General features: G+C 38.5%; 1 protein-coding gene and 1 pseudogene across 5 annotated transcripts in view; both read left to right on the forward strand.

The window, feature by feature from the left end:
- The window catches only part of crtc3 (CREB regulated transcription coactivator 3), a 45,723-nt gene that overhangs the window by 14,511 nt on the left and 17,714 nt on the right, over positions 1–13,498 (forward strand). For 3 of the 5 annotated variants that reach the window (XM_077563643.1, XM_077563645.1, XM_077563644.1), the window contains one exon: positions 9,366–9,428. The exons of the other annotated variants lie outside the window; for them this stretch is intronic. In XM_077563643.1, coding sequence (XP_077419769.1) covers positions 9,366–9,428 — 63 coding nt within the window. The remainder of the gene's footprint in view (positions 1–9,365; positions 9,429–13,498) is intronic. 5 annotated transcript variants of the gene reach the window in all.
- Positions 5,521–6,126, forward strand: LOC144050264 (uncharacterized; annotated as a pseudogene).

Genomic DNA, 13,498 nt, shown 5'->3' on the forward strand with positions numbered 1-13,498 from the left:
CTAACATTAATAACAATGATCAAGCTAAACTTAGCGAGTAATTTTTGATGCAAAACTGAGCACAGTGTGAAGCAGGTTTACGTATGTCAATTACGTACGTCGATCGGGGTAAGGACAGATGTTTCTTTTCAGTCTGTGCATTTTTACGAGGCATCGTGTGATAAAGAACTCACAAAAAATTACTGAAGCAGGTTTACGTACGTCAATTACGTACGTCGATCGGGGTAAGGACAGATGTTTCTTTTCAGTCCGTGTATTTTTACGAGGCGTTGTGTGATAAGGAACTTGCTGAAAATGCGTAAGCACTCGCCGATTTCGGTGATGACTGACCGATGAAGCAACAGATTTTTACCCACGATCTCATGCCCATGATCCAAGTTAATTTGACAACAAGCTAGCTTTTAGCTCGTTTGGTTGCTAGTTATCCGCGATGGCTTTAGTCTAGCTCTCTAGCTACTTTACAGGCCCTTACCTTGGAGCATACATAGGAATGTTTGTTCCACACTATTTAATCCTTTGAAGGCAGCGTTCCAGCTGTGTTTTTGGCATAAGAATAGGACTCTACCTGACAAACTCGTGAGATACTTGGTGTCCGATTTACATAATCCATGAGCACATCGCTTCACCTTTTTGTTTGTTGGAAGTCCACAGCTTGTTGGAACTTTTTTGGGTAAAGTTTTATGGCAGCTGACAGAAATTTTGTTGTTCACTGTTAAAATGGAAGTCTATAGGCCGGACACGAGCTTGACGGACCTTGACGGACCTTGACCATTTGGGGGCGTGGTTTGCTAAACGGCAATTGATTGTTAAATAATTGTTAGTTGTAGGCCTACAACTGACACAATTTTCCACATTTACTCTAATCATTTATTTATATTTTTATTGCTGCTTAAGTGATTGGCACAGATTTGTGTAGTCTGTTCAGATCTAACAGCCTCCTGTACAAATCTGCAACAGATTGTAGCCACAGTGTGAATTATGGCTACCTCCCCGTCAGTGGTGGATTTTGGCCCAGTGCAATATCAATCAAGTGGACTAAGCACAACATATCCACAATGTATTCAACATTTGTTGAAAAGATGTAACATGAGGACAGCTTGATATTGTGGCAATGTGATTATAATTTTTTTCGACACAAGCATTACATAACCAGAATTCTGAGTGGACATCCCTCAGGGGAGAATACAATCAGCAAAACAATACACACCTTATAACATATTGGATAACATGTTAGCTTCCAAAGCAAACAGTTTACTAAGCAAAAAAGGGAATAAATATATCAGTTTATCATATTGTACTGTAGTTAAATTTTTGCCTCTTAAAAATCTCAGACTATGGTTGGTTATGTTGATTATAATGTCAGTTAGCCTTTTGCAACTGATTTTTGCATAACTAATGAATAATGAGGTTATCGGCTCAAAGAACCTACACAGAGTTTGTGTAGAACCAGATAAATGTTAAGAGTGGCGGATTGCTGATGCAGTTCACCAGCCCTTTTATTTCCATTCATCACTAACTCAACTCTTTCCATATAAAAATGACTCTTCTTCCAGTAGGAAGGTGGTAAATCCAAGCATCACAGATGGAAATTGTTGTTAGACTTCTCTAAAAAAAACTATTGTGTTTATAACTAATGTTTTCTTTGTTTATTCCACCCGCTTTTTCTAAAGAATAGATCATGGGCTCACTCTAATAGCCATCCAGGGAAATTATCTTTGCTTTGTTTTGTTATGCGGGAATAATTGCCTGGTTCTCTATCTCGGGGGGGTAGTGGGGTGGGAAGTGTTTACAACGCCAACCACATCTGTATTGCATTACAGCCAATGCAATCTAGGGAAGAAAGCTCTTTTAACACCTGCATTGCTTTTAGTGCCTACTACTTTCCGAACGTATTTCAGCAATTATACGGAATGCAGGCTGTAGCAATTTCCAGTTAAAATTCAAGATTCATTGTTATAAAATTGGATGCACAGTGTGTGATTAACCTTTGCATCTACTGTGACACCCAAAAAACTTCTCTGGAAGAGGCCAAAAGCAAACAATTGTCCCACTGCCCTGAAATGACCCAGATGCAAGACAATGAGCAGTTGAAAGGAATCTTGTCATACTGTAGGTCAGTGGTTCTCAACCACGGTCCTTGAGTACCCCTATCCAGCCTGTTTTCCATGTCTCTCTCAACCAACACAGGTTTTTCAGCTAATCAGCAAGCTCTGCATGAAGCCTGATAACGGTCCTAAGCTGTGTTGGCTGAGGGAGACATGGAAAACAGGCTGGATAGGGGTACTTGAGGACCAGGGTTGAGAAACACTTGCTGTAGGTGATGTGGCATGACTCCTTCTTCTGACTAGCTCTGATTAAGCCCTCACAAGCTCCAAAATTGAATTGCCGATTAAACCACGTCGTGATATGTTTTGTTTCTGGCAAGCAGAAAAGCTCTCCTTGCCGACTCTCCTTTTGCACCGCAGTGCCAGATCGCACCTGCCTTTCAGAAGCAGTATAAAGATGCAAAATAGGCCATCACAATCTGTCTCGGTTTTGATTAATCACATTGCCCTTTCTCACATTTGTCTATGTGCGTGTCTTTCTCTCAGAATGTGCAAAATGAGACTCACAGTAATTTGACAGAAGTAATTCTACTTCCACATATGTTTGCGTGACCAGTCAAGTTTTATACAGTTTTATACAAAAATTGAGTAAATCTGACAGAGAGAGCTCACTCAAATTTGAGTCCACATTAATACACTTGGTGTCTTTCTCTTTTTTTTTAAATTACATTTGTTCTACGTAAAGTCTGTTCATTGATGTATGTGTAGCTTTGATGAATTGGGTTCTGTTAGGAAAATGCTGCAGTTTTCTACCTATTGTCCTACAGATCTAAAAAAAATAAAAATAAAATCTGAACCTGGTTCGAGTGCAATCTACATTTTACAGCACATCTTCATTGACTTGAATTACACTACTGCTTGCAGCTGTGCTACCTGTTGACAAAAAAAAAAAAAAAATTGTCAAAATCATGTCTAGTAACACCTATTGAGAAGAGCTGCCTGTGATAACGTAGTGTGATTATAATAATTGGCAGATCACATTTTATGATTGTCATTTCATTTCGCTTGATGTGGTGTGGAATAGTGGAGTTGTGTGTCTCCTATAAGGCCAAAACCATGATATAGTCCCACGCTCTCCCCCTTCTTTTCACCAAACTTTGGCCTTCTGTTCCTGTACAAGCCTCTCTTGGGATGAAATCCCAGACCGAGCTCCCTGGAGATGGCACTGTATTGTAGAACGGCCTTCAAACGAGAGAGATTTTAAAATGTCTGCTTTCCCTCTTAGTTTTTGTGTAGGCATTTGTTTTTGCATTTTCAAGTGCTAGGTGGGCTTATTGCTGCCCTTTTTCAAAAATGTCAGTTTGTGTTAGTAAGTACAATACCAAAACATGAGATCCTATTACAGCATAGCTGTGTTAAATAACCAAAGTGCAGTGGTTTGAAATACAGAAAAGTATTGCTGAACTGTTTTATACAGCACTAATTTAATATGTACCACCCAGTCTGCTTTTGTTTTGCAAAAACAGAACATGATTGTACCGTACATCATTTTCATAATGTCCTGAATTCTGATATAATGAATGCATTCATTATATAATATCAGCACAAACTGCCACCAATGCAGCTCATTGTTGACGATCTTTCAAACAAATGAAAAGAAACAATGAAAAGGAATGACTATTTATTGATAAAATACTTGTGTATTATATTATACTTATGTATTATGTCACTTCTCAATGTTTGTAGCTTGAAATGTATTAGATTTTTGGTAAAGATTTATAGCTGGTTCAATTTAAAAAACATTTCAGTTTGAGACAATTTAAGAATTACCATCAATATGTGTTCGGCGCGGCTCAGTGGTAGAGTGTTCGTCTCACAACCCTGAGGTTATGGGTTCAATCCCAGGCCATTGTAATCATGTCGAAGTATCCTTGAGCAAGATACTGAACCCTTAGTTGCTCCTGATGTTGCGTCATCAGTAGCTGAATGAATCGTCAAAATGAAAAGCACTTTGAGGGCCTCGTAGGGCTGCCTGTCACTATTGAATCTTCTTAAAATCAATTATCCTGTGGATTATTCCATTGAATAATCGTCCCACTCCCCCATAATTTTTTTTCATAAAAACGTTGAATGTGAGTTGAATTGAGTGGATAACTACTCATTAATTATCTTATGTACATATGCATTATTCAAAACTAACAAAATTAGTCTATGCTAAACAATTAGCGATTGTGATTACTGCGCTAGTGATTCCCCATTTAAGGTAAACAAACACTGCCATTTAGTTCTCATACACACTTTCTTAGTGATGTGTTGACAACAGATTTGCCTCAAGCTATGTGTTTCCATTTCCAACTGTCACACATGTTAACATGATATATAGTCTACAAACACCATGCAGTGCTTTCCAACTAGCGATAAACTATGTTCTAACCAGCAATGATAGATTAAAAGCACTGACCAATGTAAAAACTATATGGAACACTGTAGCGACAGACAGCTGACGAAACGTGCTCCTAATACCTTTGGAAAATCTCACTGACTGCAGTGTCCGCTTTCCACCAAGAGAGACTGCTAATGGGGTGTGAAATGGTAATGAGTGGGTTAGAGAGCGTAATGTGACCTGGAAATTACTGTGTGTATAGCACACAATGCCTCGGGGCAAATAATATTAGTCAACCACTTTTTGTGGTCGATTTGGTCGACTTTTTCCCCCCAGCCCTGGGGCTTTGTAAGGTGGAAAAGCACTATATAAGTGAAGTACCATTTACATACACAAAAATAAATAAACACATTCGGCTTCAGGAATATTTTGAACAGTATTACTGCCCACGCTATCAAAGTGGAAGGAGAGCGGGGAATTATCCACCACACAGGCAGTGCTCTGTGATTATTTGGACACACAGAAAATTCTGACTCTGCAGAACACGCTGTTTGTGATGGGCCAGAATGAGGACAGGTTAGCCCGTTTGGCCAAGTTGTGTAAACGTTACCTGGCTGTCCCACAGCAAGCACACACAGTGAGTTTTTTTCTCTGGCTATAAGTGGAAATTCTCACTCTACAGCAGACAAATTATCTCACATCCATGTACATGGGTTTTAACATACAGTGAGGAAAAACAGTATTTGAACACCCTGCGATTTTGCAAGGTCATCCACTTAGAAATTATGTAGCGGTATGAAATTGTCCTCGTAGGTGCAAGTCCACTGTGAGAGACACAATCTTAAATTAAAAAAAAAACTCAGGAAATGATATTGCATGATTTTTAAATTATTTATTTGTATGTTAATGCTGAAAATAAGTATTTGACCATGTGCCAATCAACAAAAATTCTGTCCCTCAAAGACTTGTTACTGTGCCTTCAAAAAGTCCACCTTTGATCCACTTATTAATCTAACGTAGCAACACCTTTTTTAGGTTGTTAGGTGAATAAAAACATTTGTACATGAATCTGTCAAAAGTACAACTGCTACCATGGGCAAAACCAAAGCACTTTCAAAAGACACCAGGAACAAAATAGTTGACCTCTCCACAAGGGTGAAATGGGCTACAGGGCAATTGCAAAGCAGCTTAGTGAAAAAAGATCAACTATTGGAGCAATTGCATGAAAAATAGAAGAGGGTAATGATGACTGTCAAACTCCTTTGGACTGGGGTTCCATGCAAGATCTCAAATTTTTGGGATATCAGTGAGGGCACGGAATCAGCCTAGAGCTACAAAGGAGGAGCTGGTTAATGACTTGAAGAGATCTGGGACCATTGTTTCATAGGTTACTATTGCTAATACACTAAGACGTCATGGTATAAAATCATACATCGCATGCAACGTTCGCCTGTCAGCACATGCCAAAGCTCAATAGAATTTTGCCAAAGACCATCTGGATGATCCAGGGGGATCATGGGAGAAAGTCATGTGGTCAGATAAGACCCTAAAAAAAATTGCGGTCTTAATTCCACTCGCTATGTTTGGATGAAGAAAGAGGACGAGTACCATTCCAAGAAGACCATCCCTATTGTGAAGGTTGTTTTTTTTTTTTTGCGCAAGTTACAGGGTGACTGCGCCGTATTAAGGAGAAGATGAACAGGGCCATATATTGCGAGATTTCGGCCAACAACCTCTTTCCCTCAGTCTAGTATTGAAGATGGGTCGTGGTTGAGTCATCCAATATGACAACAAACAAAGCACACAGCCAGTGTAATCAAGAAATTATTCTGTAAGAAGCACGTCAAGGTTTTGGAGTAGCCTAGTAAGTTTCCAGACCTAAATCCAAAAGAAAATCTTTGGAGGGAGCTGAAACTTTGTGTTCTTCAGTGACACCCCTGAAACATGAAGAGATCAAAGAAGATCTGTACTGAGGAGTGGGCCAAAATTCCTCTTGCATTGTGTGCAAACCTGGTAAACAACTACCTGGAAACGTTTGACCTCCATAATTGTAAACAAAGGCTTTTGTACTAAATTTGTGGCGGCCGTGGCTCAGGGTGTAGAGACGCTCGTTCAGTAGCCAGAAGGTCGACTGTTTGATCCTCACTCTCCCCAAGTCATGTGCCGTTGTGTCCTTGGGCAAGGCACTTCACACACATTGCCTCCAGTGCCACTCACACTGGTGTATGAAAGGTGTGATTGTTTGGTGGTGGTCGGAGGGGCCTTAGGCGCACACTGGCAGCCACGCTTCCGTCAGCCTGCCCCACGGCAGCTGTGGCTACTTAAGTAGCTTACCACCACCTCAGTGTAAATGTGTGAGCGCAGGAATAATGCAATCACTGTGATCATTGATGTTGTTTAAGATCAGAAATCTTCTTATATCCTGCTGGCGTTGGGCCGAAACCTTGTACTGTACCTCCAAAATAGTCACTTTTCAGAAGACCCCAAAAACGTTACGTTTGTTCAACCATTAACATTACATCAGCAAGCCATTTTCAACACTCTAGATTGGTCAATAATTTGTTAAAATAACACTCACACTAGTAATATGAAATAAAAATGAAATATACCAAATCGTGACTTATGAGGTTTCAGCCCGACGCCAGCGATATGTTTACCAGCTCATGTTGGAATTAAGGGAAATTCATTATAGGCAGTATTTATTTATTTTTATTTTAAGGTGGAAGCTAAATCATTAATTAAGAGAATACAGGTGTTTGGCAAAAATTTTGAATATCCTCAAAAAGTTGAATAATTTCCGTAATTCCATTCAAAAAGTCAAACTTTCATAGGACCCACTACTCAAGTGATTTCAAGTATTTATTTGTTTATTTTTACATTATTTGGGCTTCCAGCTCATAAAACCCATGAAAACAGGATGTCAAAAAATTTGAATAATGTGAGGAAATCACCATGCATACTTCCCAGTGTTTTGCATTGGGGGGTGGGGGTATTGTATGGTATTTTTTCAAAACGATCTTCAATAGTTGGTTGGATTCCCTTTGCCTTAAATCACTATCTCGATACGCCGTGGCATTGCCTGGGGGGATCCTGGAAGCCCAGGCTTTCTTGATACTTGCTGTCAGCTCTTTGTTTTTTATTCTAGTGGCCCTCGTTTTCCTCTTTTAATACAGTACTATCAAGAGGAAAATGAGGATCATCAGGCCCAAAAACAAAGAGCTGACAGCAAGCATCAATAAAGCCTGGGTTTCCAGGACCCCCCCAGGCAATGTCACGGCGCATCGAGGCAGTGATTAAGGCAAAGGGAAGCCAACCAACTATTGAAGATTGACATATCGTTTTTAAATTAGCATCCATCCATCCATCTTTTACTCCCCTATGCAAAACACTGGGAAGTATGAATGGTGATTTCTTCACATTATTCAAATTTTTTGACATTTTGTTTTCATGGGTTTTATGAGCTGGAAGCCCAAATAATGTAAAAATAAACAAATAAAAACTTGAAATCACTTGAGTTGTGGGCCCTGAATCTATAATCTATGAAAGTTTGACTTTTTGAATGGAATTACGGAAATTATGCAACTTTTCGAGGATATTCAATTTTTTTGTCGAGCACCTGTATATGGCAGTCTGGCATTTTTTTTTTCTTAACAAAAAAGGCTCCTAGACTCTGGAACAGCCTCCCGAACAATATTAGAAATGCAGATTCTTTAACATATTTTAAGTCGCTTTTAAAAGACCAATTTTTTTAGGCTTGCTTTTACTGATTTTACAGTTTGAATTATCCTGTTGTATTAGTATATTTGCATGTATGTTTTTTTTTTAAATCATATCAATCTTTTCTATGTCCAGTTTCCTTATGGCTTTTTGGTTGCTTTTATGTGTATGTGTTTTTATTTGTTTGTAAAGCACTTTGTACTGTATTGCTTGAAAGGTGCTATATAAATAAATGTATTATTGTTATTATTATTATAATTATTATTGAAAGTGCCGGATCGATAAGCAGTATCGTTGAGAGTATAGTAGTATCATTAAAATTAATACAATACCCATTCCTGATGCATGCTGTGGAACATGGGAGTGGCAGCATCATGCTGTGCAGATATTAATACATCGCCAGTTGTTGTTTTCTAATTTTGTGTCATTGATTTAAATTGCAATTCCAATTATGGATTTATTGTTATTTATTGGCTTTGATCTTGTTTACGCCACAAGACGCAAAACGGGCAAAACTTTTATTACATCAGTGTACTTTAAAAAACAACAACTCTTTACTTTGGCTTGCTTAATTCACCAAGGCATGACTTGACCTGTCTTGAAATTTAGTAGGAGCCCAACTTGACTTGCTTTTTGCCACAGTAACTTGGGACTACCTTGATACCTTGAAGGTTAAAACTTGAGACATTTACGAGTTAGTCTCACCCATGTGTTTTTTTAATGGGTTTGTTTCAACTGCAAGAAAAGCAAAACAAAATAATAAATAATAATAATAATAAACTGAATCATTTTCTGTGGAATTTGGAGAATTATGGCGTGGGCCAGGAATAAGCATCAAATATTGTACGGAAATGAATAGCAGATTCATGAGACACAATGTAGGCACGTATGTTTTTTTTTTCCATCTCCGTTACGATTGGATGCCATAGAGAAGGGCTTGATAAAAAAAAATGTTTACAGTCCTTTTGAGCTGCGTGCCTACGACGATGCTAAGCTAATGTCCATGCTTTCTGCCACCTTTTCTGTTGAGTTGTCCTTGTCCCATGGGCATGTCAGTTTGCCTGTGCTATAGTTTCTGGGACAACGGCAGTAAAACCCGGCAATATGTGTACCAGTCTCTGTTGATTGTTCTACAGAACAAGTAATCAACAGCGGCCAATGCAATTTCTCTCCAACCTCAGGTCTCTGCCTAACTCCAAATACATTTGTTTCTTTTGAAGGGATCAGCCCCCGTGGAGTGAGGAAAAGCGCCCTGGGTTTAGATTAGTATCACAACTCAACAGGTGACACTTGACCTCTCTGCCCCTCTATCATCACTTTGCTCTAGTCTCTGGTGACTGCTTCATCCCACGCTCACATAACCACCACCATGTTGTCATATTGCAATCTCATTTGGCTAGCGTGTCTTGCTTTTCAATTCTTTCTGCTTCTTTTCTAACATCACAATGGCTCTCTCTTTCCTCCGTAGCACTGAAATGCAACGAAGTCTCAACTAATGTCTTTTTGGATGATTTATTCAGTATTTTTTTCTCCCAACTGTTTCCCGATTTTCTATGCAGTGTGGCAGCTGAGACATTAATCACCCATTTCTCCTTTACTAACACATCTTTAGAGTCAAGGCCTCCTCCAAGCTAGCATCCAGCATAATGATTTACATTTTGATATTGTCATTCTCTTTTGTTGTCTAAACAATGTTATGTTTCCATTTTGATTTCTATGAACTACTTCATTCAACTGTCTATTAAACTGACTCACATTTCGTGAATGTTACATACGTGGACAAAATTGTTGGTACCCGTCCATTAGCGAAAGGGTGTAAGAGGAAATTACACATCGCTTTATTATTGTGGTCCAACCAATTTAAAAACAAACAAATTAATCAGATCTGGACAAAAACTATAGTACCCTTAACTTGATATTTTGTTGGCCAGCCTTACAAGGCGATCACTGTCACGAGCAAACTGCTCCAGTTATCTTAGGTTTGAAAGGATGCCTTCTCCAGATGCCAGCTCCTTCCACAGATGTTCAATAAGATTTAGGTCATAGCTCATATAAGGCCACTTTAGAATTGTCCAATGTTTTGCTCTGAGCCATTCTTAGGTGTTTTTTATCTGTGTTTTGGGTCATTATCCTGTTAGAAAACCCATGACCTCCGACTGAGACCGTAGACAGCAGCACATTTCTCTGTAGAATGCCTTGATAGTCTTGAGATTTCATTGTATCCTGCACAGATTCAAGAAAACCCTGGGCCAGATTAGCAAAGCAGCCCCAGATCATAACCGAGCCTCCTTCATGTTTCACAGAATAGGTGGAGTGTTCTCTTTTTCAGAGGTGGACAGTCCATTGGAAGTGCCCACCTCTGATGTGTGTGTTTTGTTTAATTATTTTTTGGGGTACACATGGCATTAGCAAAATTGTTGGTATACTTCTGTTAAGGAAAAACCTGCAATTTTCACAGAAATAACTTAACTGATGAGAGAAGCCACAATGCTTCTGGGACAATTATTGTAATGATTGTGGGGTTTTCTTTTTAATAAAAGGGTAGCAACAAATATCCCTTGCTGTGGGTACAAAGAAGCCATGGCCAAGTGCTTAAGATTGTCACTTACCACCTGGGGACCATCCCCACATACACAGCTACGGTGTCCGTGAGCAATACACTAATACTCCAAAGTGTTTCTCAGGCGCTTAAGCAGCCCACCTGCTACAGTGGGTGCCACTAACGGTGTGTGTTCACTGTGGTGGGTCAAATGCAGAGGTCAAATTTCATGTTTATAGTGTCCAGGACAAAAAAGCGTATCTTCATCTTTACCCAGAGGCTTGCTTGTTCATCTAGCGTTCTGTGTCTTGAATCTGTGCCAGGTACAATAAAATATGGCTATTAAACCATCCAAGAGAGACATGTGCTGCTTAAATCATTTTGTTGCGATGATTGCTCCTGCAGATTTACAGTGTATTAGGTTAAGGATACCATTGCTTTTGTCTAGGCCAGTTTCATTTTTGGTTGGACCCATAAAAAGCAATGACTGAGTTTAAGTAGTTAATTTTCAGTAAATTTGTATTTATTACTTTGACAGGTTTACATTATTTCCATGGATTTTTTTTTCTTTTCTTCTTTTCTTTAATGAATGGGTGCTAGCAATTTTATGTTATTTTACTACCTAAGCCTAAATTGCAAATCCTATAGTAAGCTTTATTGACAGTACAGATCAACTTAAAAGCAGTGGTGCCTAATAAAAAGATATGTAGAAGTAAGGTGATATTGGCCTCCAGTGGTGACCCAAGTGAAGTGTCCAATTTCTCTTTTGCTTGGAATTTAAAAACTTTTTTCTCACATCCCAAAATCTTATCATTCTTATCTTATCATCATCCGTTATTTGTTGTCCTAGTTGAATCATCACTGAAAATGTCCTGGAGACATCCTAGAGCAGAGGTGGGCATCGAGGGCCGAAGTCCTGCAGGTTTTGCATGTTGCCCTTCTCCAACACAGCTAATATATGATCAGCTCATCAGCAAGCTCTGCATAAGCCTGATAACGATACTGTTGATTGGAATCAGCTTGTGTTGGAAGGGAGAAACTTCCAAAACCTGCAGGACTCCGGCCCTCGAGGACCGAGATTGCCCACCTCTGTCCTAGAGGGAAAAACAAACATGTATTGTCCAATCTCCCATCTACCTAACTATATGATAATAAAAGCATGAGATTTTACTTATTGAGGAAACCTTGTGATAAACAGAAGTGACACATATTTTACTTTTTTTTTCTCACAATTTGTGTTAATTAAAAAATAAACTTTACTCAGTAATAACAGTAAAATGGGAGACAATTAAATTGCAATTCTTTTGCTGTGTATTTCAATGTCATTCACATTTGACGGTCCCAGTTACGTAATTATGTTCCAAAAATACATCTTTATCATTTATAGACATTTAGCATGGTTCTTGAACTATTTACACGAAGTACCACATAAAAAAAATTTGCACTCGAAGTAACACCATGATGGCTAACATTAAAATACAGTAACATAGGCCCAAGTGTTCACAAAAAAGAAGGAAAAAAAGGAGCAGAGGTTTTATTCCTAAAGAAAATACTGTGCATTTAAAAGGAAGGCCACTACCAGACACAAACATTATGCATTTCGAACATTAACATTACTCTCAAACAGTGGTTCTCAAATATTTCCTAAAAAATATAAAACAACTGTACTTGATAATGTGGAACAATTTTAAATTATGTTATATTCAAACTTGCTGCGTATGCATTGTTACAAGTGAAATGTTTTACTCTATCCAAAACTTCAATGACTGTTTTCAGGAAAAGTAACACACGAGTGAAGAAAAGCCTTTTTTACACAGATCCACAGAAAACACGTCCTCTGAATTTACTTAATTCGAACATGAACACATGTTGCATGTGATTAAAATGTGATAAACTAACACATTTTATTTGATTATTTTCCAGGAAAAGCTGGGGAATATTACATCATTCTAACTACATTTTAATCATGTGCAACCGAAAAATAAGTACTTATTTTCAATGTGCTGACTTAAAAGATTTGTTACAGTGTCAAGGTTTTTCTCAGTTTTCTTTTTTATCATTGATTTTATTTGTAAAAATAAAAGAGTACTGTATATTTTCATGATTGCTGCTGCTGTGCATGTGTCCAATAATGTACTATTATACTAATATAATTCATATACAGTACAAATAATATAAGGAATATGCAAAAAATAATAATAATAATTTAACCAATCCACTGTGAGTCTTTTTCTTTTCTTTTATGGGTACCATCCCGCAAAAAATCCTCAAAATTCTACACACAAACCCCCCAAAAACGAAAAAAGTTTATTTATTTATTTGAATTTGCAAACTTATTAAAATTAAACTAAGACATCACATGGATGTATACAAGTTGTGATGCCACAAGCTTGGTACACCCACTGTATCAAGCTCCAACAAGTTGGATGGGTAGCGTTCGTGCACAGCCATTTTCAGATTTCTCCAAAGATGTTCAAGTCCTGAAGCCACTCCTACTGTACATGTTTTGGTTGTGTGCTTAGGGCCATTGTCCTGTTGAAATGTAAACTTTTGTCCCAGTCTGAGGTCCTGAGCATTCTGGAGCAGGTTTTCATCAAGGATGTCTCAGTACATTGCTGCATTCATGTTTCCCTCAATCCTGACTAAACTCCCAGTTCCTACCGCTGAAAAATATCCCCACAGCGTGATGCTGCCACCACCATGCTTGACTGTATGGATGGCATTGGTCAGGTGATGAGTGGTTCCTGGTTTCCTTTTCTCCAAACATGACACCTGGCATTCATGCCAAAGAGTTGATTCTTGGTCTAATCAGAC

This window comes from Vanacampus margaritifer, chromosome 4, assembly GCF_051991255.1.
Source record: "Vanacampus margaritifer isolate UIUO_Vmar chromosome 4, RoL_Vmar_1.0, whole genome shotgun sequence".
Taxonomy (NCBI): Eukaryota; Metazoa; Chordata; class Actinopteri; order Syngnathiformes; family Syngnathidae; genus Vanacampus; species Vanacampus margaritifer.